The sequence below is a fragment of the Bubalus bubalis genome, chromosome 9 (genome assembly GCF_019923935.1).
Source record: "Bubalus bubalis isolate 160015118507 breed Murrah chromosome 9, NDDB_SH_1, whole genome shotgun sequence".
NCBI classification, from domain to species: Eukaryota; Metazoa; Chordata; class Mammalia; order Artiodactyla; family Bovidae; genus Bubalus; species Bubalus bubalis.
The window spans coordinates 39,949,319-39,973,410 of NC_059165.1; the positions used below are offsets into that span (position 1 = coordinate 39,949,319).

Genomic DNA, 24,092 nt, shown 5'->3' on the forward strand with positions numbered 1-24,092 from the left:
TGCACAGTGTGTTGGAGGGTCGGCAGGGACACAATGGGTAGTAAGAGTATGTTTCTGAAATCCACACGTTAAAGGCGTAATATGGGGAAGGGCGTTCAGGACATACTAAACCTTTGCCCTCATCTCATCCTCTTTGACTTCAGGAGGACCGTAGATTTTGCTTTCCAACCCTCCACCATACAACTGCTGGATCCTGACCTGAACTCATCCTCCGGCTCGACGTCTCCTTGTTCTTCCTTCTTCTCTTGTCTGCGGAGTCCAGGGAGGTTGCCTCTTACTGTCTCTAATCTCTTCGGCCATGATGTCAACTCAAAGAAGTGAGCATCCCATCTCCTTTCTTTTTCTCCACCCGAAAGTCATTTCCTCTTAGTTCACTACCTGGGATTTTGATGCCTATGTTCCCTCTGAGCTATTGATACACATAGAGAGAGAAAAAAAGGAACTGCTTGAAATTCCCCAGAAGGTTGTGAGAGTTGTTTTCAGTGTTGCAATTTGGAACAAGTCAGTTTCTAGTTTAAGTTTCCATCAGAAAGCTTGTTAGGAGTAGGGTATATAAGCTCCAATAGTAGCAACAGCAGCATCAGAAGCAGAAACAACTGTTTCAGACCCAGCGAACTCTGCAGCAGGAGCAGAAGCAAGGTAAGCATTTCCCTGCCCCTGTCGCCCCTTCCACAGGCCCACAGGCTGTCCAGGGGTATAAAGTATTCATTTTAAAAGTCAACTAATAATAATTATTTACTAAAGTCTATGAAGGAACGCATATTTTTTAGAAAGGTTTGTCTTGTTTTAAAGTAGTATGTGTATAAAAATGTTTTCTTCAATATTAACATTCATCAGTTAAAGGATTGTATAGAATTAAAGTGAGTGGTGCTTCCCTTGTTATTGTAAACTTACTAAAAGCCTTTCATTCAATAAGTAATAATAAATTCAATAAATAATTGAATTCATGCTTAGACCTCATAACTGTATATTGTTAGCATAGTTAGTCCCATATTTGTGGTGGGTTTGTGACAATCAACTAGATTAATAGTTGGGTTATCTAGATCTTTTGGATTAACTAATCACTTAAACAATGGAAAACAACTCCAATGTTTAAAATTACTTTGTGAAGTTTTAAAATCTGTAAGAAGAAGAAAAAATGATCATCTTTACTATACTGGTATCTGATGGTTGCCCAGGTTAATCATGCACAATAATTTTCAGGTTAAAAAAAAATCATTAGTTTAAAATATCATTTTAAAAAAGAGATTACTAAACCTGAGCTGATGGCCCACTTTGTTTTCAAATGAGGAATTTCAAGGTATTAGAAAGAATTTGGGCAGCCTCTTAGACTTCATTTTATTGGGGTCTGAGATATGGTTTCTGTCCATTCATTCATTCTTCTAATAATGAAATCCCTCTAAGATAGATTCTCTCTGCTAGACTCTGGGGACAAAGTATAGAATAAGACAGATGTGGTTGCTGCCATCAGAGAGCTCAGTGTTGTAGGGAAGACAAACATGAAAGAAGTAGCAATATGATTGCAGTTGTCTTAAGTAGGTGCTGTCAAAGGAGGAATGGAGCTCTGAGAGGAAACTGCTGGGAGACCTGCCTTCATCAGGGCACCGTGCTGAATACTTCATGTGAATTATTTCATTATCATTTTATCACAACAGGATGACCATTTTACAGATTAGGAGTGTGAGGCTCAAAGAGAGCAAGTGACTTGACCAGAGTCATACACCTAAAAAGTGGCAGAGCTGGGATGCCAACACAGAGCTGCCTATGACTAACACTAGGACCATTTGCATTTGCTACACATGCCTTCTGTGACTATGTCTTTTTATCTTTAAATGATAATTCTCTTTTCTGATTAAAAAGTAATGAACAAAATAAAACTTGAAAGAGAGACACTCAGCCAAACGTCACTGGCATGCCCATGTTAACACCAGAGTTAGGGAGCCTTAACACACTACAGTATCTGGGGATCTTACGTCCATCATATAAAGGTTTCAAGAGTTTAGAAAACCTGTGAAATTGCATTTTCAAACATTTAATCCTTAAAACTCTCAAATTGAGCATGTTGAGAAAATGTGGTCTGTGGGATACAGCCCAACAACCCTTTGAGATGGGTATTACATCCATTTTACGGCTGAGGAAAATGAGGCTTAGAAAGTAATTTAGCCCATATCATATGACTAGTGAGTGGTGGAACCAGAATTCAAGCCCATGGTATCAGATGATCAAGAGAACAACAGGGTAAATGCAGGCAGCCTCTTTGTGGTTTCCCCTGCATTTGATTAAGAGAGTAGCCCAGCACCGTCTCCACCTTCTGCACTGTCCTGTGGTTCAAACTGTAGATGATACAAAAATGGGAGTTGCTTCTTAGAACCATCACCAAGGCCCTCTTGACCATGAAGTATGGTTCACCTGATATTCTCAGATGCATCTGAGGCCCAGAGAGGAAGTGCTGGGCACCTAGCTAAAGGGAAAACCCCAGTGTTAAGAGAGCATAAAGGACTCACCAGAAGGTGCCAGGAATCTCTGTTTTTTCATTCCCAGAGTGCTGACATCTGGGTTTTATAGGCCTGTATAATTGCAGTGCCTCTGGGCATTTCCCTATAGCCAGGCATGACTTTTTTTTCATTTTTATTTTATTTTATTATTGGAGCACTGTTGCTTTACACTGCTGTGTCAGTTTCTGCTGTACAGCAAAGTGAATCAGCCATATGTATACATATATCTCCTCTTTTTGGATTTCCTTCCCATTTAGGTCACCACAGAGCACAAGCAGAGTTCCCTGTGCTATACAGTAGGTTCTCATTAGTTATCTGTTTTATACACAGTAGTATATATATACAGGCAGGACTTTTTAATTTATCCATCATGCACAAGGGAGAAATTAAACTCTTACTTTATTTCTTCCTCTGGGTACAAGCTAATATGTTTGGTTTGGCTTCTATAATATGTCATCTCATTGCATTCTCTCAACAATGCTTTGAAATGGGTCTTATACCCATTTTATAGATGAGGAAACTGAGGCTCAGAGAGTAATTTGGCCAATATAAAACAACTAGTGAGTGCTCAAACCAGAAATCAAGCCCATGCTGCTGGACTCCATGCCTACAAATGTAATAACTGGTCCTCTGTGGCAACTAGAACTTCGCTACAGTCACAAGTTGAACTAAACTGATAGGTGTGCCCTTGAAAGTTCCATGCTGCAGTGACAAGAGTGCTGATGGTGCTCGGGAAGGGCTGACTTCTAGTCCTGACTCCGCCACTCATAACCTTTATAATATAAGGGAATAAAGTAGGTGGCAAAGTGCCCCTAGGATTAGCATCATTCTGACAGCCATGATTTGTCAATATTTAGTCACCCTGACCAAGGGGTGCTTATTTTTAAGGTATTTTGCCAAAAACTTTTTGAGTCTGGTCTTCGTATAGCCCAGTGGTTTTTGAAACTAGATTCCTACAGAACATTGGAGAGCCAAGATGGATAGAGGTGTGTCAGATTGAAAATAAATAACAATCTCCATCTAATTTTCAGTCTGAAATTTTTCATAAACCCTGAATACTAATCTTGACTGAGTTTCACTGTAACAGGGTGAATTCACTATAATATGGCTGATTTAGCACAAAAGTATGCATTTAATTACTCTGTGGTAGATATTCAGTATTTTATGGTCTTCTCCCAAGGAACATCTTGATTTTCAGGGGCTCTGAACCCTGGACATGTATGAAATCAATGGACCTTGAACAGTAGTCCTCAGACCAGCAATATCAGCCTCCCCTGGAAGCTTATAGGAATGCAGATTCCCACACCCAGACTGCTGAATTAGTTATTTTAGGGTCAGGGTAGGGGGTGGGGTCACCAGTCTGTGCTTTAGCAAGGATTCCAGGTTATTCTGACATGCACTCAAGTTTGAGAACCACTGGATACCTTACATGGGAGGAAATAATCTTTGTGTTTGGAACAATTACAGCCTAAACAGGAGAGAAAGGAGACTTCTTTAACAAGGACTGAACTCATTGCCAGAACTTGAAAGATCACTTCAAATCTGACACCCCCGCCCCACAACGTAAATCCTATAGTCCGGGGTGTCACTGCACATTCTGCCTTGTGCTACAATAATGTGGATATGTAGCTTATTTCCCCAACCAGAGGATAGGCATTTAACAAAGTAACTTAAGAAATACTTGTTGAATGAAACTATTTGCTCCTGGAAGTCAGGATCCAGGTAAAAATCCTTTTCAGTTTCAGCTGTTCTAGCTCAGTACCCTCTACTTAGGGAGTAAATAATGACTGAATGTCAATCCAGACAAGTCACGCTCCTTCTCTGAGCCTTAGGTTTCTCATCTTAAAAATAAGAGGGTTGTATCAGATGGCTGGCCTTAGGTCTCTTTCAGCTCCAGATCATCTGTGGTTCTCTGTTTGGAGATGTTCTTACCCAGAGACTGGCAGAGGGCTCCTGGAATTCACTGCAAATTAACCTGATAGCACAGAGAAGGAAGCGGAAGATAAAGATCAAAGACAAATGGAATACATAGAATGTGAATATGGCTTCCAAATGTGACTGTTGAACTACTGACATTTTCTCTTCTCCTATCCCTCTTCTTTTTTCTTTTCTTCCTTCTCCTCCTCTGTTTCTGCCCCTCATGCAGATGCACCCTCAGCAGTTGGTTGTTTCCTGGTTTTCCCTGGTTTTGCTGGCATCTCCCATCATGGCCATATGGGAACTGGAGAAAAATGGTAACCAGCCTTTCCTGATTCTCTTCGAAGGTCCCAGGGCCTAAGCCAGGACTGTCAGGCAGTCCTGTTGAGAAATTAAACTGAAATGGGCAGGCACTGGGACTTCACTCTGGGATAACAGCGGCCCTCTGTCCTTGTTCCACCTTTGAGGATATCTGTATTTATGGTTTGAGGGTATCTATACTGTTTAGCTCTCACATTAAATGTCAGAGAAGGAGCTTTTGGTAGACTACGGTAGGAAAAGAGATACAGACTTTACCAGTATTACTAAAAATCAGCTGTATCATATGATTAAGATTCCAAAGTGAGGGATTTGAAAAGTATAAGAACTATGTCTTCCCCTCCACCATGCAATATCAGCCCCTCACCTGGCACTGAGATGACTTACCTCTGACCAAGCACTTTGGGGAAAGCATGGGATTTTAGACCCACATTGACTTCCGTTCAGAGCTGATTCTGCCATTTATTAATTATGTGACCTTGAGCTGGGTCACCTCTGAGCCTGAGTTCCCTTAAGTAAACTGAAGATTACAAAGTGATATCTACTACAAAGATTATTAAATATACTAGTGAATACAGAAGACAACTCAACAGATGACGAAGTGACAGAGAATGTTAGCTAGTATTATTGTTTTGGTTGTTTAAAATAATGTGTCTGCTGATTCAAGGCCATCTATTATCCCAGTGATCAATAAAAATTATAAGTAGAATAATAGGTACTTATTATTAGAATAAGGGATTCCCTCTATCCTTCTAGTATCTCACACACAACAAATATGTATTAACAGATTGTTAGCTGTTCCTGAAAAGCCCTCAGATATTTCTCCGTGATGTCAATGTAATAACATGGACAATTACTGTCTTTAATTGTATAATAATAATGTTTATTGAGAACAGCATCTCATTTAATTCTCACAACAACCATAAGAGATAGGAAGTGTTTATACCCCATATTACCGATGTTAAAAGTAGAGGCTGTAGAGATTAAGTAACTTACCAAATTTCACCCAGTAAGGGTGGAACAGGAACTTGACCCCAATTCTGTCTCACTTCAATGCTTATGCACTGAAGTATTTGAAGAAGGCTTTACCAGAAGGACATGAAGCAATTGTTTCCTCTGTCCTCAGACAGCTGAGCAAGAGGAAATAGGCATGCATTTACAATGAAGACATTGCAGCTGATCATGAGAAACCATCTTTCAGTAGCGAGGAGAACACAGTACAATGGGTCCCTGAAAGAAATCTGGGGCTCTTCCTCCGTTCTTAAGAATTTACGGAAGACAAGGATCCAACCATCCCTACTCTGCCTCAGGAGAGTCTGAGAGTTTTAGACCCTCCCCTGAATAAAGGGAAAGGTCTGAGCCAGATGACTGTTCCAAACCTTTCCAGCTCTGGGATTTTGAGCGAGCTCAGGAGGTATGGCCCTTGCATAGCCTGCCCTGAGTTACTTCTGATTTGGTAAACCACAGAAATTCCAGAAAGTCAAAGTGAGAAACAATGAGAGGGCATGCGACTCTGGCAATGAGACGAGATGCGCTGGGCGCTAGGTTCTGGACACATCTCCTCATGCAGCTGTTTCCCCTGCCCTTGAACAGGTGTCTTTGTCTTCTGAGTCTTAATTGTGACAGGAAAATAGCTGGTCAGTCACCAGTGTGACAAAGTCGAAGGTGCCGTGTAGTTTTGTATCGGCACAGCTGACCATTTTCAGAGCTGGGCCCCAGGTACTTTTACATCAGGTCTGTGTTACCCATTCAGTAATTATAAATCCCTTTGATGTTAAGTGGGAACTTTATATTCCACAACGATTCACATTGGGATGCCAATCACAAGAGCCAGCAGTGACAGAGCATTTAAGGGCACTGGGTCAAGCTCTTAGATGAATTAGCTCTTGTAATCCACAACTCCACCTTCTGGAACAAGTTCTAATATGTTGCTTATTTTAAAGATGATGACACTTGAAGCTTAGAGTAATTGAGTGCTTTGCCCAAGGCCACAGGCCAGTGTAAAAGATAGAGCTGAGTCCTAACCCAGACCTGTGTTGACTCCAATATCCGGGCTTTTAACTACCATGGCTCTCTAGAGTGGTTTTCAGAATCATCTGCAGAGATTACAAATAGGTCACTAGACCCAGTTCAAAGTTCTTGATTCAGTAACTGAGAACTTGCAGTTCTAACAGAGTCCAACTACTATACTGCTGATAGTAGTTGGATGATCATGCATTGAGAACCACTGCATTAAACAGTTCTATTTAATTAATAATTGATGCATGAATGAATGAAGGTTTGATATGAAATACTCTTCAAAATGCGATATTAGGCCATTCCTCAAGTGCCAGTTTAGATGCTGGTATTAGAGGTTCAGGGCAAAGACCTGAGATATAACTCTTGTGGTTCTAACTTGATGGAACCTTGCTTAACCTCATGGGCCTCAGTACCCTTCTCTATAAAACGGGAAGACTGAGATCTACTGAACTGCCTCGTAAGAGTGTAAAGTCGCTTTTAAAAACACAGAGGGAATGAAAATCTCCATTGGTGAGTTTCATGCAGTAGGAAATAAATCCTTCAATCCCTGTGGAACATTGGAAAGCAGTTTCTGGCACAGTTGTCTAACCTTTGGTCTGTGACTAACAATAACAACTAATTCTGAGTGACAGATTCTGGGCTAAGTGTTTTACATGCTTTTTTCATTTAATCCTCACAGCCAAACTGACAAGGCAGATACTATTATTATTGTCATTTTACAGACAAGGAAACTGAGGCTCATGGTGATTAAGTATCTTTCTCAAAATTCCCCAGCCAGCTAGTGGGGACAGGATCTCAGTCCTCATCAGTCTTTTTCAGCACTTATTCTCTATGAACGTGAATTGTGCTGGAAGTTTCCTATGTCCACCAAGGCTTTGAGAAAGAGTATTGTGCTGTTTGTAATTTTTGGTATATCAAGGTCTTCCTCATCTGCCAGCTAATCAGAAGTTAACTATTAATGGCAGCCTGACAATCAGTCAGTGGCAGCTATTACACTCAGTTTCTCTCTTCCACAATTTTGAACCCAAGTGAAGCCTGGTAACCTGAGGTCATCTTCAGCAAGCATTTGCTGTTATTAGCAAGGTTGTGCTTCAGCCATTCAGATGCCCAGGTGATACAAAAAACACAGTCCAGTTCTCCAATCCCTGTGCTCTCCAGTTTATATTGTAGAATTGGATTGGTATCCTGATGCTCCTGGAGAAACAGTGGTCCTCACGTGTGACACTCCTGAAGAAGACGGTATCACCTGGACCTCAGACCAGAGCAGTGAGGTCTTGGGCTCTGGCAAAACCTTGACCATCCAAGTCAAAGAGTTTGGAGATGCTGGGCAGTACACCTGTCACAAAGGAGGCGAGGCTCTGAGTCGTTCACTCCTCCTGCTGCACAAAAAGGAAGATGGAATTTGGTCCACTGATATTTTAAAGGATCAGAAAGGTAATCCCATCCCCTTGGATGGTGTCAGTTTTCTCTTTGGCTCCATAAGAGATTTAAAAAAAAATTTAGAATTTAAAAGGCAAGACAGGCTTAATGTGATTAATGAAGTCATACCAAGTCCCTTACTGAAACCACCCAAAACCTATATTTTCCTTTGCTTTGTTTTTCCTTTGCTGGACACTGGATTATCAGCCATCAAAATCTCCTGTTGAGAGAGTTTCAGAGGGAATCTAGATGCTTTTCCTGAGGTTCTTTTCAAATAGCAGTAATATGATTGGATGACTAATGGAAGTTAACATGCAGTGTGCGTAACTCAGCTCTGGGCTGATAGCCTTGAAAGAAATTAATACCTCCCTCTGATATGTTAGGTGTGTAGTATAATCTACAGAATCAACTTCCTCTTGGGACCTTCCCAGTCCTCGCTGAACTGCCTGCCAGGGGAACAGCAGCATTTTCCTAGGACATAGATGGAAAATCTTCACTCTTATACCATACAGTGGTCTGTAATTTATGGCAATAAAAATCTGCAATTTTAAAAGAAAGAAAATCCATAAATATTGAATTTTTGTTCTTTTCAAATCCAGAACCCAAAGCTAAGAGTTTTTTAAAATGTGAGGCAAAGGATTATTCTGGACACTTCACCTGCTGGTGGCTGACAGCAATCAGTACTGATTTGAAATTCAGTGTCAAAAGCAGCAGAGGGTAAGTGAAACCACTGGGGTTTCTCAGCATTTCTCTTGAACTTTCTCATTAAGAAAATAAGGGCAACCTAGCAATACCCTATCAGTTAATGAGAAGGGAGAAAATAAAATCAATCCTATGTTTTTAATCCCCCGCTCCGCATATACACACCCTTGCCTAAATTAGGGAAAGAACATGAAGGTTTACGCTAATTGCCTGAATAAATGTAAGCATTAGAACAGGATATTATTGGGGCTTGGAATAGCCTCTGCTATGTATGAACCCACACAACCAAATTGCCTGGCAATGCTTCATTAAGGCTCATAGCACCACAGGGAGAGAATAAAAGGAGAAATCAAAGCTATGAAGGACTTGCCAAAATTGCACCTTGAGTCAAAAATAGAAACAAGAGCCCTAGGGCATGTATCTTGTAAGCTCTAAGACCAACTCCAAAAGCTCTGTGAAGCTTCTAAAAATTTTCCCAGGGCCACTTCAACTCCTTTTTCTTCTGCTGGCACTACTAATCTGAAGTTCACTGTTTGTCCAATGCACCTGAACTTACCCCAAGAAACCACTTCCCTTGGTACGGAACCTACGTTAGCCCTCTATGTGACTTCCTTCCCTCTCATCTAAGTTCCCAAACAAAACAGGCTAACGGAACAAACCCTAAGTGATCACCCTGGCCTGGCCACTATTTAACTGAATAAACCATTGGAGTCTTACTATTCCATCATTAAAATGAAAGTGCTTACTAAAGAAATGCTTATACAAGTTCACAGAGACATAGATGCAACGGTTCATTGTGATGTTCTTGGTAATCTGCAGGGCAAAGGTTAAACAGTGAGGTACATTATACCCCGTCTTATTGTGCAGTCTTCAAAATGAATAACCCAATCCATGTGGTGTGTCATGGAGTACTCCATATGTTCAGAAGGGGGAAAGATGGTTGCAGAGTTATATATATACATACATATGTATGTAAATATGGGTGTCCCTGGTGGCTCAATGGTAAAGAATTTGCCTCCCAAACAGGAGATGCAGGTTTGATCCCTGGGTTAGGAAAATTCCCTGGAGAAGGAAATGGCAACCCACTCCAGTATTCTTGCCTGGAGAATCACATGGACAGAGGAGCCTGGCAGGCTACAGTCCATGGGGTCACAAAAGAGTCGAGCACAACTTAGCAACTAAACAACAACATATATAATATAATAATATGTTAGAATTTTAAAACTTATAAAATACATATTATATATATATATAATTTTATCCTTTTTCATAAAAATAAAACCAATGTATGTGTATATAGACAAACACATGTATATGCATATACGTGTGTGCATGCTAAGTCACTTCAGTCGTGTCCAACTCTTTACAACCCCATAAACTGTAGCCCACCAGGCTCCTCTGTCCATGTGATTCTCCAGGCAAGAATACTGGAGTGGGTTGCCATGCCCTTCTCCAGGGGATCTTCCCAACCCAGGGATTGAACCTGCATCTCTTACGTCTCTTGCATTGGCAGACAGGTTCTTTACCACTAGCACCACCTGGAAAGTTCTTATGTATACATACATGTGGATAAATGACTGCTTTGAATATTCATAGAATAATGTCTGGAGGGATACAACAAGCCAAGAAAAGTATTTGTATTTATATCTAGGGCATGAGATTATGGTTAAAAGGGGGACTAGAGTTAAAAGAGGCATATACATTTCATTTATACACTATCTTCTTAAGAATAGGTATGTGTTGATTTTTGTTCAGGAAAATGAATTAAAATGTTTGATAAGGAGATTTAACCAGGAGCTTTGGATCCCAAAATTTTCAGATTCATTTAGGCCAGAGGCATATAAGTGCAGAGTTGTTTCTAATCATTTGTACCACTTTTTGAAGCAACACTTGGTCTCATGGGGAGAGCAGTTGCTATCCCCTTGAGAGAAATCAAACCAATTGGAGAAATTGCATCCTTGGACAGATGTCTAGCTACAATGGCTAGCGACTCACCTACAGTCGTGTGACACAGGATAACTTGTCTTTGATTTCAGCTCCTCTGACCCCCGAGGGGTGACGTGCGGAGCAGCGTCGCTCTCAGCAGAGAAGGTCAGCGTGGACCACAGGGAGTATAACAAGTACACAGTGGAGTGTCAGGAGGGCAGCACCTGCCCAGCCGCCGAGGAGAGCCTGCTTATTGAGGTCGTGGTAGAAGCTGTGCACAAGCTCAAGTATGAAAACTACACCAGCAGCTTCTTCATCAGGGACATCAGTGAGTCTGCTTGATTGTATGTTGCTTAATCAGGATGATGCCATTCATCACATGTTCACAGTGCTCCATGCCGCGGAGTGAGGGTTTATACGTGCGTTATCTCTTACTCTTCACCTCCACCCCAAAATAATTACAATGTAGATACAATTACTGCTTTTAAGGAAGAGGAAATTGAGTCCTGGTTAGGTTAAACAACTTGCCCCAGATCTCACAGCTAGCAATTCAGACCTAGGCTGCCTCAGAAAAAGCAGGCTCCTGGTTACACTTCTGTTCTGCTACCCAAGCACCTTCCATGATGAATCCAAGAGCAGTCACTCAAGCATAATATTCATATGCAGAACCAGAGCTTCCCCTCCTAATTGCAATTATTCCCAACTAGTCTTTCTCTAGCATTTGAAAGAGACTTCTTTATAAATTGGCAGATGGAGATTTGGCCATTTGTCATATCCTTCACCCTTTATCCAGTGACCATGCATCGTGCCATAAAGTGTGACAGAAGCACAGAACCTGCTCTAGCATTTGTGGAGGGACTGCCTTTGGTGGGAAGCAGAGGGTGGGGTCTTGTTCACGTGAGGTGGCCAGGGAAGGTCTCTGTGACGAGGTGGCATTGTCTGAGTCCTAAAGGAAATAAGATGTCATTGTGTTAAGAAAGAGGAAAGAGTATTTGTGGAACATCTAGGAGCCTTTTGTCTTTGTGTGGAGAGGTGCTGGGTCCAGATGTTTCAAGCCCATTCTATGGACTCCCTCTCCTCCCTACACCTTTCTAGAAGAAGGCATTTATTTGAGGACAGAGTCTTTCTGACATTCGGGGATGTGCTTTCTGTGCACAGTCCAGTGGCTGGCACATAACAAGGGCTTTTTATTGAATGAATGTGTCACTGAGCATAGAGACAAGTTGGCTTAACTGCCACAGGACAAGTCTGTGTCAGCTTCCATGAAAAGGCGAAAGAAAGGGCACCAAGTGGGAATCCCTCATCTAGTCCCCAGCAAGAGGCTCCACCCTTTCTGAGTTTGGTGCAAAGGGGAATGATTGTAGAGACGGTGGTCCTTCACTGCCAGCGCAGATTAAGTCTTCTTTGTCTCTGAGATCTTTCCTCTGAGCACCATACAGAGGTGGTTCCACCCCCCAGGCCTGTATAACTGCACAGTGATGAGAAGGATTCTGAGTCTCTCTTAGTTTCAGCCAAAGCAGCGGTTGGTGAGGATGCCTCCCACAGGCATCAGCATGAGCATCACTTGCAGGGGTGACTCATGTCTGTCAACCAGATCAGAGAAGTTCAGTAACTATTATATGGACCTAGGCTCAGAGCTGGTCAACGGCGAAAGTGGGGTCAGAAGCCAAAACTACCTTACCCCAAAGCCCCATTAGGAAAATAACTGTTTCTCTCTCTTCTACAGTCAAACCAGACCCACCCAAGAACCTGCAACTGAGACCATTAAAGAATTCTCGGCAGGTGGAGGTCAGCTGGGAGTACCCTGACACGTGGAGTACCCCACATTCCTACTTCTCCCTGACGTTTTGTGTTCAGGTCCAGGGAAAGAACAAGAGAGAAAAGGTAAGGTGTGGTTCAGGTGCCGTCTGTTCTGTAGTCAGGTTTATGTAGGCCCACATCGAGGAGAAGATTAATAATGCTGCTGCTGCTGCTGCTAAGTCACTTCAGTCATGTCCAACTCTGTGCGACCCCATAGACGGCAGCCCACCAGGCTCCCCCATCCCTGGGATTCTCCAGGCAAGAATACTGGAGTGGGTTGCTATTTCCTTCTCCAATGCATGAAAGTGAAAAGTCAAAGTGAAGTCGCTCAGTCGTGTCCAACTCTTAGCGACCCCATGGACTGCAGCCTACCAGGCTCCTCCATCCATGGGATTTTCCAGGCAAGAGCTAGTAACAGCTAATGTTTGGTTGGTACTTTCTATGTGCCTGGAACTCTGCTGAGGGTTTTCCCTGCATATCTTACTTAATTCTCACAGTAACCCCAGAAAGGCAGGCAGTGTTATGTGTACCACTTCACTAGTGAAGACTTTGAAGCTCAGAGAGGTGGAGTGACATGCCCAAGGTCACCCAGTTAGGAAGTGGCAGAACCAGGATGCAAACTCAGTCTCCAGGACACAAAGGCCATGCACTTAAGACCCTACTGCCACCAGTATGGATGATCATTAATTTTTGCTCTCAGAATTGGCCTCGATATAGAAAATCTGGGCTCTAGGAGCCTAAAATAATGGTTTCTAATGAATGAATATAATGGGTGATAGAACATTCATGCTATGTTTCTTCTAAAGTGTTAGATAATTCCTAGCTTGTGAAATTATCTTATTGAACAGAACGTTGTCTCAGACATTGGCTTTCAAACTTCCTTGCCTGAGCATCATAATCTCAAATTCCTAGAGGCCCTTTTATAGTTCCAAAGACTCCTTGGACCCCAGTTTTAGAAATCACTAGATAAAGGCCTTATTCAGTATAGTGTTAATATGTGGTAGAAATTCTATGATTCAGGAACTCCCTGAGAATTTTTTTCTGGAAAGGAAGGGCTATTCAGGAGTAGATTTTACCTAGATTTTACTTAAAATCTTGCTATGTGCTTCTCAATATATTATTAATATATAGTATTAATAGGTAGTAGTATTTACAGAGCATTTTCTACATGATTAAATACTTTGCTACTTTAACTTTTATAAAATTCTATAATGGAATGATTATTATGATTATCTCTCTTTTATAAATAAGGAACTGAGACACAGAGAAACTAAGACATTTTCCTGTGGCCACATAGCTAATAAACAGCAATGCCTGGGTTTGAACAAAGATATTTCTGACAAAAGGATCAGACTATAGAATTTCAGAATATCCAGGGGACAGCTAGAGGAAATCTTTCTCAGCCTGCCACTGGCCTAGTACTAGAGCGAGTGCACATGGGGCCTTCAAGCAAGGCAACTGTGCTGAAAAAATGAAGCCTTGACCAATTTCTTCCTCCAGGCTTTTGGCTTACAAGGTAGAAAAATCGTGTCTATGCTGAGAGCTTCTGTCAGTAGGTGGCGCAAGTTCTACATACGCCCTGTGAATTCCCAGAGTAGTGCCCTGAGACTAAGGTGTGGATGTTTTGGGAGACTGTACTTGCCAAAATATGCCCAGCCCACCTTGTGATTGCTTTGTCAAAAAGTTCCCTCTCCCTTGCAGAAACTCTTCATGGACCAAACCTCAGCCAAAGTCACATGCCACAAGGATGCCAACGTCCGCGTGCAAGCCCGGGACCGCTACTACAGCTCATTCTGGAGTGAATGGGCATCTGTGTCCTGCAGTTAGGTGAGCAAGCCCGCAAAGCCCAGCCCAGACTTGTGCACTCAGTGTATCCACAGTCAGGACAATGGTGGGGATGGTGTGGGGCAGGAAGCGGGGGGCGGCGCCCAACACATAGTCTCCAGAGATAGAAACGTACATTTGTTCATTAATGGGTGTTTATTTGATGGCCATGGTATTCCAAGCACAATGCTGGGCACAGGGACACTACAGTAAAGAAAGCAGGCACAGGTCCCGCCCTTCCAGAAGTAGAGAGAGAGAAGTAGCCAAAAGTCAGAGAACAGGTGGCCTGCAAGCTGTTTCCAGGAATTACGATCTTATCTGGTGACCCCTGGGGCCACTGAAGGGCTTTAAGCAAGGAAATGGCATGATCAGATAGATGGTCTTTTAAGAAAACTCCCAAGAGAACCTCTGGCAAGTATAGTACCAGCAAAATCTTAGGCACATAAGGAAGGGGAGGACCCTTCTGACATGGAATCCCCAAAACCCAACTGCCCAAATAATGTGTTGTGTGAAATAAGGGTTGGCTACTGAATTTTGAATCCACATAGATGCTTGGCATTCTTTTCCAGGTTCTAACCTCAGGATGAAACCTCAGAGGATTTTTAAAAGACATGACGGAACAGACCTCCGCAAAGATATTTTCTACCAATTTGCTTTTTTTTTAAGATTATAAAGATGTCTTTGCTGTATTTTTATATTTAAATGCTAAATGCCCACTGAAACAATCAGCTAATTTATTTATAGTGTTTCCAGCTAACAGGTCACAGCTGACTTTTATGTTATTTAAATATTTAAGTAATTTATGTATTTATTAATGTATTACTGTTATTTAACATTTGTGTGCCAAGATATGTTTCATACACTCATAACCTGATATAAGGAATGGACCTTATTATGCAAAATGTGAATTTATGTGTTATTTATACTGACAACTTTTCAATTGAGGCTGCAAGTGCATCAGTTTTATGACAACCAGTAAGAACACAATGTTCTGATGCCAGCACCATAATATATTTGTGATGAACGGGAACACAAGAGATAGTGAACACACCAGAGACATGAACACACAAACTGAGAAGGTCCTACACAGCAGATATTAGTTCTCATGTCCATGAAGACTTCCTTGAAGTGGTGGTGATAACTCAGGGCTTTCTGCACCTCTAAGCAAGTTTAGTCTTTGGATGCCTGAACTCAGAATTTTAAAAGATGATTGAAATTGAAATTCAGCTTCAGCCTTTCTGGCAGCCCCCACCGCCTTCTATCTGTAAGACATAGGAGAGTGATATGGAGAAATTGTTAGTGTCTGGAAAATACAAAGAACTTACAATTCAAGAGAGAAGACAAGTGTAGTTATGGCAAAGGACATAAAATTGTCAGAATTGCCAGTTGTTCCTTAATAGCCACACAAAGAAGCAGACAGATGCAGAGAAAACAGCCAAGAATCTCTTTCTTGTCATCATGAGGGAATATGACAAGTGGATATAACCAGAAAGTGCCAAGCCATTAAAATGATACTTTTAAGTAATGAATGTGCTTTCTGTAAAATGACTCCATTTGTTTTCTGTTTACTTATTTATTTTTATATTCTGATGGTGAACTAATAAAAATATAATTCTTTTTTGCAATAATATTTTGGATTTTCTCAGTTGACTGGGTTTGCTGTTCCCACGTTGATCAGGGCTGCATTATTTTTCCCCTGTTGTTGAAGAATCACCCCACCTTGGAGCAATTTCGTTTCTGGTTTTGCAGAATGGACCCTTTCCCCTTACAGGAAAGTCGGTGTCTTGCTGAGCTCAGGAAGTGTCGCTGTGGTCTGACCACAGGGGACTCTGTGAGGGCACTCAACTGCATCATGCCCCTTCAGGGATGGGATATTCTTGCTTCACCTCCTAACCTGGAATCAATCCTACTGGTTTCCAAAGCATCATGAAAAAAATTTCCCAACTGGTAGAGCCATGGGCAGCCCATCCCATAAGTCCAGCTCCGATGTTTATTGAGGGTTTACAGTGTGTCTGGCCAACTGCTTGGGCCCTGGTCTTGAGCAGTTCCAAAAATCCTTGTGTTGCTGCCCCCAAACAGTCCCCACTCCTGGCAAAGCTTATAAGACTAAGATGAAAAGTTAACTTCAACACCACTAAGTGCTAATATGTTCACTGTATATGGCGCCCTGGGGTGAGAATGAAGATGGATCAGTATAACCTGGAGTCACCCAAGAAGGCTTGATAGAGAAGGGGATGTGCCTATTCTGGGCTCAAAGAATGGCCAGGGCCTGCCAGTTCCTCTTTGGTTCCTCCCATGGAAAGAACAAGTGGTGGAGTTAAAGAGAATGGTGTCCATTCTCTATCTTCAAAAGCCACATGTACACATCTGGCTCCCTCGCAATGGCAAGGTAATTATAATAGGGATGTTTATTTACATTCCTTATTTTAAGTGTCCCCTGAACCCCCAACTTCACTACTCTCCTGGTCTAGACAGAAGTTGTGAAGTTTCTGTCATCTTAATCCAACATTTGAAACATATCATCTTGTGTGATAAGCCCACTCTTGAAAGCACATGACTGGTTAATAGTAACTATATGTATCCTCCTGAGTACCTTTCATCTAGAGATACCAAAACACTTACTGGGCACTTAATAAACAACACTAACCAAGAAAAATATAATTACACCTCATCAGCACAGAGACATGGGGACCTTTCCCAAAACTTCCGGCCAGCCTGGGGCACCACTCAGGTGTCCTGGCTCCACCAATGCCCAGTGCTTTCCTAACACAACCTCTTAGCAGTTGATTAATTTCAGTTACATATAAGTTATGGAGAGTTTTCCTCTTTGAAAGATACTCTCCAGGACAGTCCTTTTTATTGGGAAAATAGCCACTAAAAATTCATCAAATGTCCCAGCAAAAAGCTCAGGATGGGGAACCCAGAGCCTGGGTCCTGGGCCTAGCCAGCCCTGCTGTGTGACCATGTGACCTTTGGCAGAGCACCAGACATAACCAGTTCTCACTCCCAGAGGCCTTCTCCCCATGCACCTCCTCAGCTTAAAGGCTGGGAAGCTAAGCAATCACTTTTCCAGTTGCCCTTGCTTCTTAGCAAGGCCATGAGACCCAGTTCTGGCCCATGAAGTAGAAGAAAACTCTTCTGGGGGTTTACCTGATTTAAAAAACCAGAGCCATGGCTAGTATCTCCCTTCCCCTCCTTCTTCCTCTCTTGACCAGATGAAATTTAAAATGTTTCAGAGGATACCTTGAACCCAGGATAGAAACCATCATGCTAAGACAGTAAAGAGAAAAAAACTCTGAGACACTAGTGACATCATCAAGGAGCTGAACCAACCCAGACTTACTGTTGTGTTAGAAAAGCAGACCCATATGTGTGGTTTTTTAATTCTGGTAAAATATATACAACATAAAATTTACCATTTTAACCATTTTTAGGTGCAGAGTTCAATAATATTAACTACAGTCACACTGTCTTGCAACCATCACCACCATTCAGCTCCAGAACTTACTCTTCTTCTGAGGCTCTGTACCCATTAAACAGCTCTGTTTTTAAAATAGAAAATGAATAAACTGAAAATTATATAAAGACATCCTCCTAAACATTCAGATCCCCATCTACAGGAAGCTGTTGGCCAAGTCAGATAAAGGAGCCAGGTCAGCACAGGAAGGAACTGGCATCAGAAAATCTGGTTCTACTCCTTAGAGTTGGCACAACCATGGGGAGGCCCCGGAGGACTTGATCCTAATGATGCCAGGTGGGATCCTGATAACACCCTACCTAGCCTGGTAGGGTTGCCATGGTCAGGAAGCCTGCTTCAAGGGCAGCCTGAGTGTCAGCAGGATTCACATGGTGGGGTGCAAGAGGAGGAAATGAGGGGTTACCTCTTGAGGGTTAAAAGCACTATGAAATGAGATCATCAGTTTATCGTGATCAGTACAGTACCCGGTCTACCATAAGCACCCAGAAAATTGAAGTTATTTCCACTGACTAGCTCTGTGACCTTGAGCAAGTTACTTAAGCACCTCAAGCCTCAGTAAAATGAGATAATAACGGTTCATATCTCACAGGGAAGTTGTGGAGGATTAAATGGAACAACACTCAGAAAATGCTTAGAAAAATACCTGATCCATAGAAGTACTCAATAAAAGCTTGTTGTTAATAGTCTTACCATATTACTTATCACCTGAAAGAAGCACAATTTATCACCCATGCTTTTGGGAGGTGGTAAGATGGAGGAGTCATTGTTGGGAGGCCCTGATGTCTCTAAGAACTAGGTTGGGATGGAGGCAGTATTAATCAGCCAGTGGGGAGGAAAGAGGCAATTCAGCCCCTTGAGACTGAAAACAGTCTTCAGTGTAGAATGCCTTTCTTATAAATAAAGTTGCAAAAACATCCCCATGGGGGATACCAAGATGCAATGAAAGCAGTTGCTGCCCTCAGGGATTGTAGTCTAGTGAAAGAGAAATGGGCCAAATACAGCGACTATATTAAAATACAGGCTAGCTAGCATAAGAGCATGTGCACCCTAAAAATTTCTTTTTATAAAGGTTTACAGCTTCTAGGAAGAGCCTGTCATTCCTTTTCACCTTCCTGGATGCAATAATTTGGCATAAACCTACCAATTCACTTCACCTATAAATCAGACTGTAATCATTTCTTTCCATTTCATTTCAGTACAGCCCATCTTCCAGGACAGAACCTGTGAGCAAAATATATTTGGACAAGACTTTCTCCAGAGGGTCATATTATACCAAGGAAATGAATTCCCTCTCTCAAGCTCATAAAATACAAAAATAAAATCAGCTTTTGGGCTGAAGGCGGAAGAGACCAGGCGTGCATACTGAAAAGCCTCCTTATGTGGGAAGCAGAACTGATTCACATTTTCCTTCACGCAGGCCTGGGTGCCAGGGCAGCGGTTGTGCCCAGCCTCTCACCAGGTGGATGCCCGTGTGTGATGGGCTGCAAGGCTCAGCAGCTGCTCACTAGTCTCCCATTTCCTTTTTTCTTTTTATATAACCTTTTTTTTTTTTGGAGTTTAGTTGCTTTGCAACATTGGGTTTGTTTCTGCTGTACAGCAAAGTAAATCAGCTGTACATATACATATATACATATACTCCCTCTTTGTCATCGCAGAGCATTGAATAGAGTTCCCTGTGCTATACAGTAGGTTCTCATTAGTTACCTATTTTATCCATAGTAGTGTATACATGTCATTCCCAAGCTCCCAATTCATCCCACCCTTTCTGACCCTCCTTGGTGTCCATACATTTGTTCTCTATGTCTGTGTCTCTCTTTCTGCTTTGCCAACAGGTTCATCTGTATCATTTTTCTAGATTCCACATATATGTGTTAATATACAGTATTAGTTTTTCTCTTCCTTTGCTCTGTGTGACAGTCTCTAGGTACATCCACTTCTCTGCAAGAGGCACAATTTCATTCTTTTTTAGGGATGAGTAATATTCCATTGTATATACATCTTCTCTATCCATTCCTCTGTTGATGGACAATTAGGCTGCTTCCATATCCTGGCTATTGTTAAGTAGTGCTGCAATGAACACTGGGGTGCAGGTATCTTGAATTATGGTTTTCTCTGGGTATACGCCTAGCCTGAGACTTCTATCTCCTTTCATAAGGAGCACAAACTGACTCTCCCCTGCCCTCTATCCCAATCTACCTGGCATCTTCCCTGACTGCTTGCTAACTTGAGCAAGGGGGGCTCTAGGGAAGTGAGCATTCTTCCTGTGGTTCTGGAATTTGAGGGAGTAGGAAAGTTGCGGGACAAATCTTAGACAAATTACAGTGTCCAGCCAGCTTTATTCTCCTCACACCCACCAGCCGACATTTATACAGGTGGGAGGGAGTTAAAGTGGTGGCAGGGAGTGTGTGGGAGGATTGCCAATGGGGTGTGCACATGTGACCCAGGGCTCAAATCCGCACACACACCTTGCTTACCAGTGATGTGCTTCTAGGCATTTCCTTAATCTCTTCTGGCTCAGTGTCCTCACCTCTAAAACAAGTATGCAAGTATGCTGGCAGGGCCATCACCTCCCACGGTTACTATGAGGGTTACCCAAGACCAGGCTCAGAGCACCCAGCACTCAGCACTAAGTACACAACAAATGTTAGGTACACTTGCTGTTTTTCTAAAGTCAGGCCAAAAAGAAGCAACACTAATGCCACCTCATCTTCCCTCCCTACGGCAATGAGGGTGGGTTCGGGACATGTACACAAGCCTTCCCATTCTAATTTGTAAACGTATGTCCTCCTGCCCATGAGCCCTCTCCTGGGTACATTGCCAGCTCACAGCAGTGACACCACCCCCAAATCACGGCACCCAGAGCAATGCTCCATTTCAGTAAACCACTGCATGGGTTTCCATTCAACCTTGTGGAACCAGTGGTGGCTTGCCCCTTTCTCTGAACTCCCTCTTTTTTGTGTTTTTAGGGTCCTTGGAAGCTAATCAGACCAATGGTCCCCTAGCTTGTTTGAGCCAGGATCTCTGTGGTCAAATGGAAATCTTAAATGAATTTCCAACATATACAGGGACAGGGCAGGATGGGTACCAAAGGGGCCTTAATTGTGTCTGCAGTATTCTAATTCCTTACAAGAAGGATATATTAGTAGATTTCCTGCAAAATTAAAAATTAATTTTTTATAAAGTCCTACATGTAAAGTAGATAAAAGCAGAACTTCTGGCTGAAGCTTCCCACCCACTCAGTCTCACCTCCCTACTCACCACTGAGAGCCCGAGGTGTCACCTCGACACCCCTAAACTCTTCAGGGCACCGTGTGAGAACCTCTAGTTTTATAGGTGAGGAAACTTGAAGGCCAGAGAAGGTCACTGCCTGCCCAAGCACTGATTAATGTCAGGGCTCACACTTGAACTTGGGTCTCCTGACTCCCATTCTGGCAGTTCTTGTTATATTAGGTTATAATTTCCAGAAACTGCTGTTAGAATGGCCAACCTATTGCTAAAGAGGGGAGGCACATTAAAACCTAGGAGCTCCCACAAGCACTTTAGGACTAATGAGTTTCTCCAAATAGTCACCATGCTCCTTGGAATATGGTATCCAGGACCCAAAGAAGATCCTCTACTCCACTCTTTGGGAGAGTGGAAAGCAAACAACAGGGCATGTACCCTATCAGACAAGAAAAGTCAGAATGTGGGCTGTCATAGCGCTGCCACCAGTCCCCGAGTACCTTACTGCTAATACAATAAACTGCCCTCTCCTCTGGGCTGGCTTTCCAAGTGGAGAGCAGGCTAGATTTCAGCCCCAACATGCTCCCTCCACCGGAAACTCGTGTGCAGTACACAACCTGCCCAACCATACATAGCAATTCTTGTCATGGTAAGAGGAATAGGTGCTTAGTTAGAGGAAACTGAAGGAGAGGGAGAGCTTTCACTCATTCATTTATGTAGCCAATAGTTGCTAAATGTTTGCTGTGCCAGGTACATAGGTGCAGGAGAAAGTACATTAGTAAGGTGGACAGGTCAGTTGCCCTCCAAGATCTTACAGCCTTGAGAGAGATGAAGATGAGGCCACAGACAACAACAGTGTGCTAAGTGTTAGCACAGGAAAGAAAAAGGGTTCTCTGGCATTACAAATTAGGATTCTTCAGGCTGCAAGTAAGAGAGACTCTACTAAAAAGTGGCTTGGGCAATAAGGAACAATAAGGGCAACCTAATAAGAACCGTGGAGGTAAGTGGTAGTGGGATACAATCCAGGATTTTGTGACAACATCAAGAACTAGGACTCTTGTGAACTCCCTCCTCCACTAGTTCCAGTGTGCTAGCTTTTGTCCTCACATGTGACCCTCATGATGGCTGCTGCAGCCCCCAGCATCATGTCCTCACACTGCCATGCCCAAAGATCAGAAAGGTAGTTCTCTAAATTTTTGTGTTTTTTTAATCCGAGAAGACAGTCTTTCCCAGAGTCCTCCAGCAGAAGCACCCATACCCTACCTACCTGAGAGGTTGGGGAAGCAAAAATCTGGCATTTTCACCCTCCAAAGAGGGAGGCAGTCTCTGAGAGCAGAAAAGTACTATAGCTAAGAATGGGAAATGGTTATTGGTGAAGCAACCAGCAGTGCCTGCCACTGGAGCACAAGGCAGGGACATAGACCGTAGATTTGAAGGTGGGCACCTGTGATAGGCAAAACTACCTGCCCTCCCCTCCCCCACCAAATATGTCCACACTCTATTCCTCAGACCCTGTGACTGTGATGAGATTCTCCCAAATTCTCCAGGTGGAACAAGTGTAATCACATGAGCGCTTAAGAGTCAAAGAGTTGGAGAAGTGTCTATTTAGATCTCCCACCCATTTTTTTGATTGTATTGTTTGCTGTTTTGATATTGAGTTGTATGAGCTGTTGGTATATTTTGGAGATTAATTCCTGGTCAGTTGCTTCATTTGCAAAAGTTTTCTATCATTCTTAGGGCTGGCTTTTCATCTTGTTTATGGTTTCCTTTGCTATGCAGAAGCTTTTAAGTTTTATTAGGTCCCAATTGTTTATTTTTGTGTTTATTTTCATTACTCTAGCAGATGTGTCCAGATGAAACTATTTGCAGGGTAGGAATGGAGACACAGACGTAGAAAACAGATATATGGACAGAGGCTGGGAAGGGGAGGGTGGGACAAATTGGAAGACTGGGATTGACATATATACACTACCATGTGTGAAATGGGTAGCTAGTGGGAACCTGCTTTATAGCACAAGGAGCTCAGCTCAGTGCTCTGTGATAACCTAGAGGGGTGTGGTGGAGCAGGGAGGTAGCAGGAGGTCCAAGATGGCAGGGATATATGTATATATATAATTGATTCACTTCCGTTGTATAACAGAAACTAATGCAACACTGTAAAGCAATTATACTCCAACTTTTAAAAAACAGTCAAAAGATGGCAGTAGAGGGAGAAGTCGAAGATTTTTGAAGCATGAGAAGGGTTTGACCTGCCATCACTGGCTTAGATATAGAGGGGCCACGTTTCCAGGAAATGGGGATTTCACTTCTACAACCACAAGGAACTAAATTCTGCCAAAATCCTGAATGAGTTTGGAAGCATATTGCTCCTCAGAATTTCCACAAAGGAATCCAGCCCTGATTTGTGAGACACTAAGCAGAGAACTCAGCCAAGCCCATCTAGACCTGTGACTTCTGAAATCTGTAAGATAATAAATGGGTATTACTGCAAGCAGCTAAATACAGGCATTTTGTTGCAGAAGCAATAGAAACTAAAACAAGATCCCAAATGAGAATGCACACATGCTGTGACTTTATGAATTAAGAATTGCCAGGTGAAAGGGCTAACATGAGCACAAGTCTAGAAAAGGGAAAGACATGTTTGGAAACGAGCAAAAATTCATTTCAACTGAAGCATAGGAGCTTTGGTTGCACAGAACCATGAAAGCATAGGAGATAAGAGGAGAAGGGTAGGAGAAAGATGAAAAATAAAGACAGGCAGATATTTAGGAACTAAACCAGGTATGTCCTCAAATATCAAGCGTGGGCTGCATCATGATGACAACAGAAAGTCACTGAAGGGTTTTAAACAGACAAGTGATGAGGTCCAATTTCTGTATTTACCAGTTCATTCAAGTTGCTACATGGAGAACAGATTGGGAGATGGCATGAGAGAAGGCAAGTGAGCCAGGTAAAGGTCACAGCTGTTGTCT

At 42.4% G+C, this 24,092-nt stretch overlaps 1 protein-coding gene across 5 annotated transcripts; it reads left to right on the forward strand.

Annotated features, from left to right (window-relative positions):
* The first annotated feature begins 506 nt into the window (after nt 1–506).
* On the forward strand, nt 507–19,196 carry IL12B (interleukin 12B). 5 transcript variants are annotated; one of them, XM_045166530.1, is made up of 9 exons: nt 537–639; nt 1,540–1,622; nt 4,642–4,729; nt 7,908–8,183; nt 8,768–8,885; nt 10,907–11,124; nt 12,523–12,680; nt 14,298–14,423; nt 14,990–15,727. In XM_045166530.1, the coding sequence occupies exons 3-8, from the start codon at nt 4,642–4,644 to the stop codon at nt 14,421–14,423; spliced, it is 984 nt and encodes a 327-aa protein (XP_045022465.1). In that variant the 5' UTR covers nt 537–639; nt 1,540–1,622; the 3' UTR covers nt 14,990–15,727.
* Nucleotides 19,197–24,092: the final 4,896 nt, after the last annotated feature.

Excerpts from the sequence above, each read along its gene's own strand:
- IL12B (XM_045166528.1), top strand. The coding sequence starts at position 4,636 with ATGCAGATGCACCCTCAGCAGTTGGTTGTTTCCTGGTTTTCCCTGGTT. Across the intron at positions 8,184-8,767 it reads TATTTTAAAGGATCAGAAAG|AACCCAAAGCTAAGAGTTTT; the intron begins GTAATCCCATCC and ends TTTCAAATCCAG. Across the intron at positions 11,125-12,522 it reads CTTCTTCATCAGGGACATCA|TCAAACCAGACCCACCCAAG; the intron begins GTGAGTCTGCTT and ends TCTCTTCTACAG.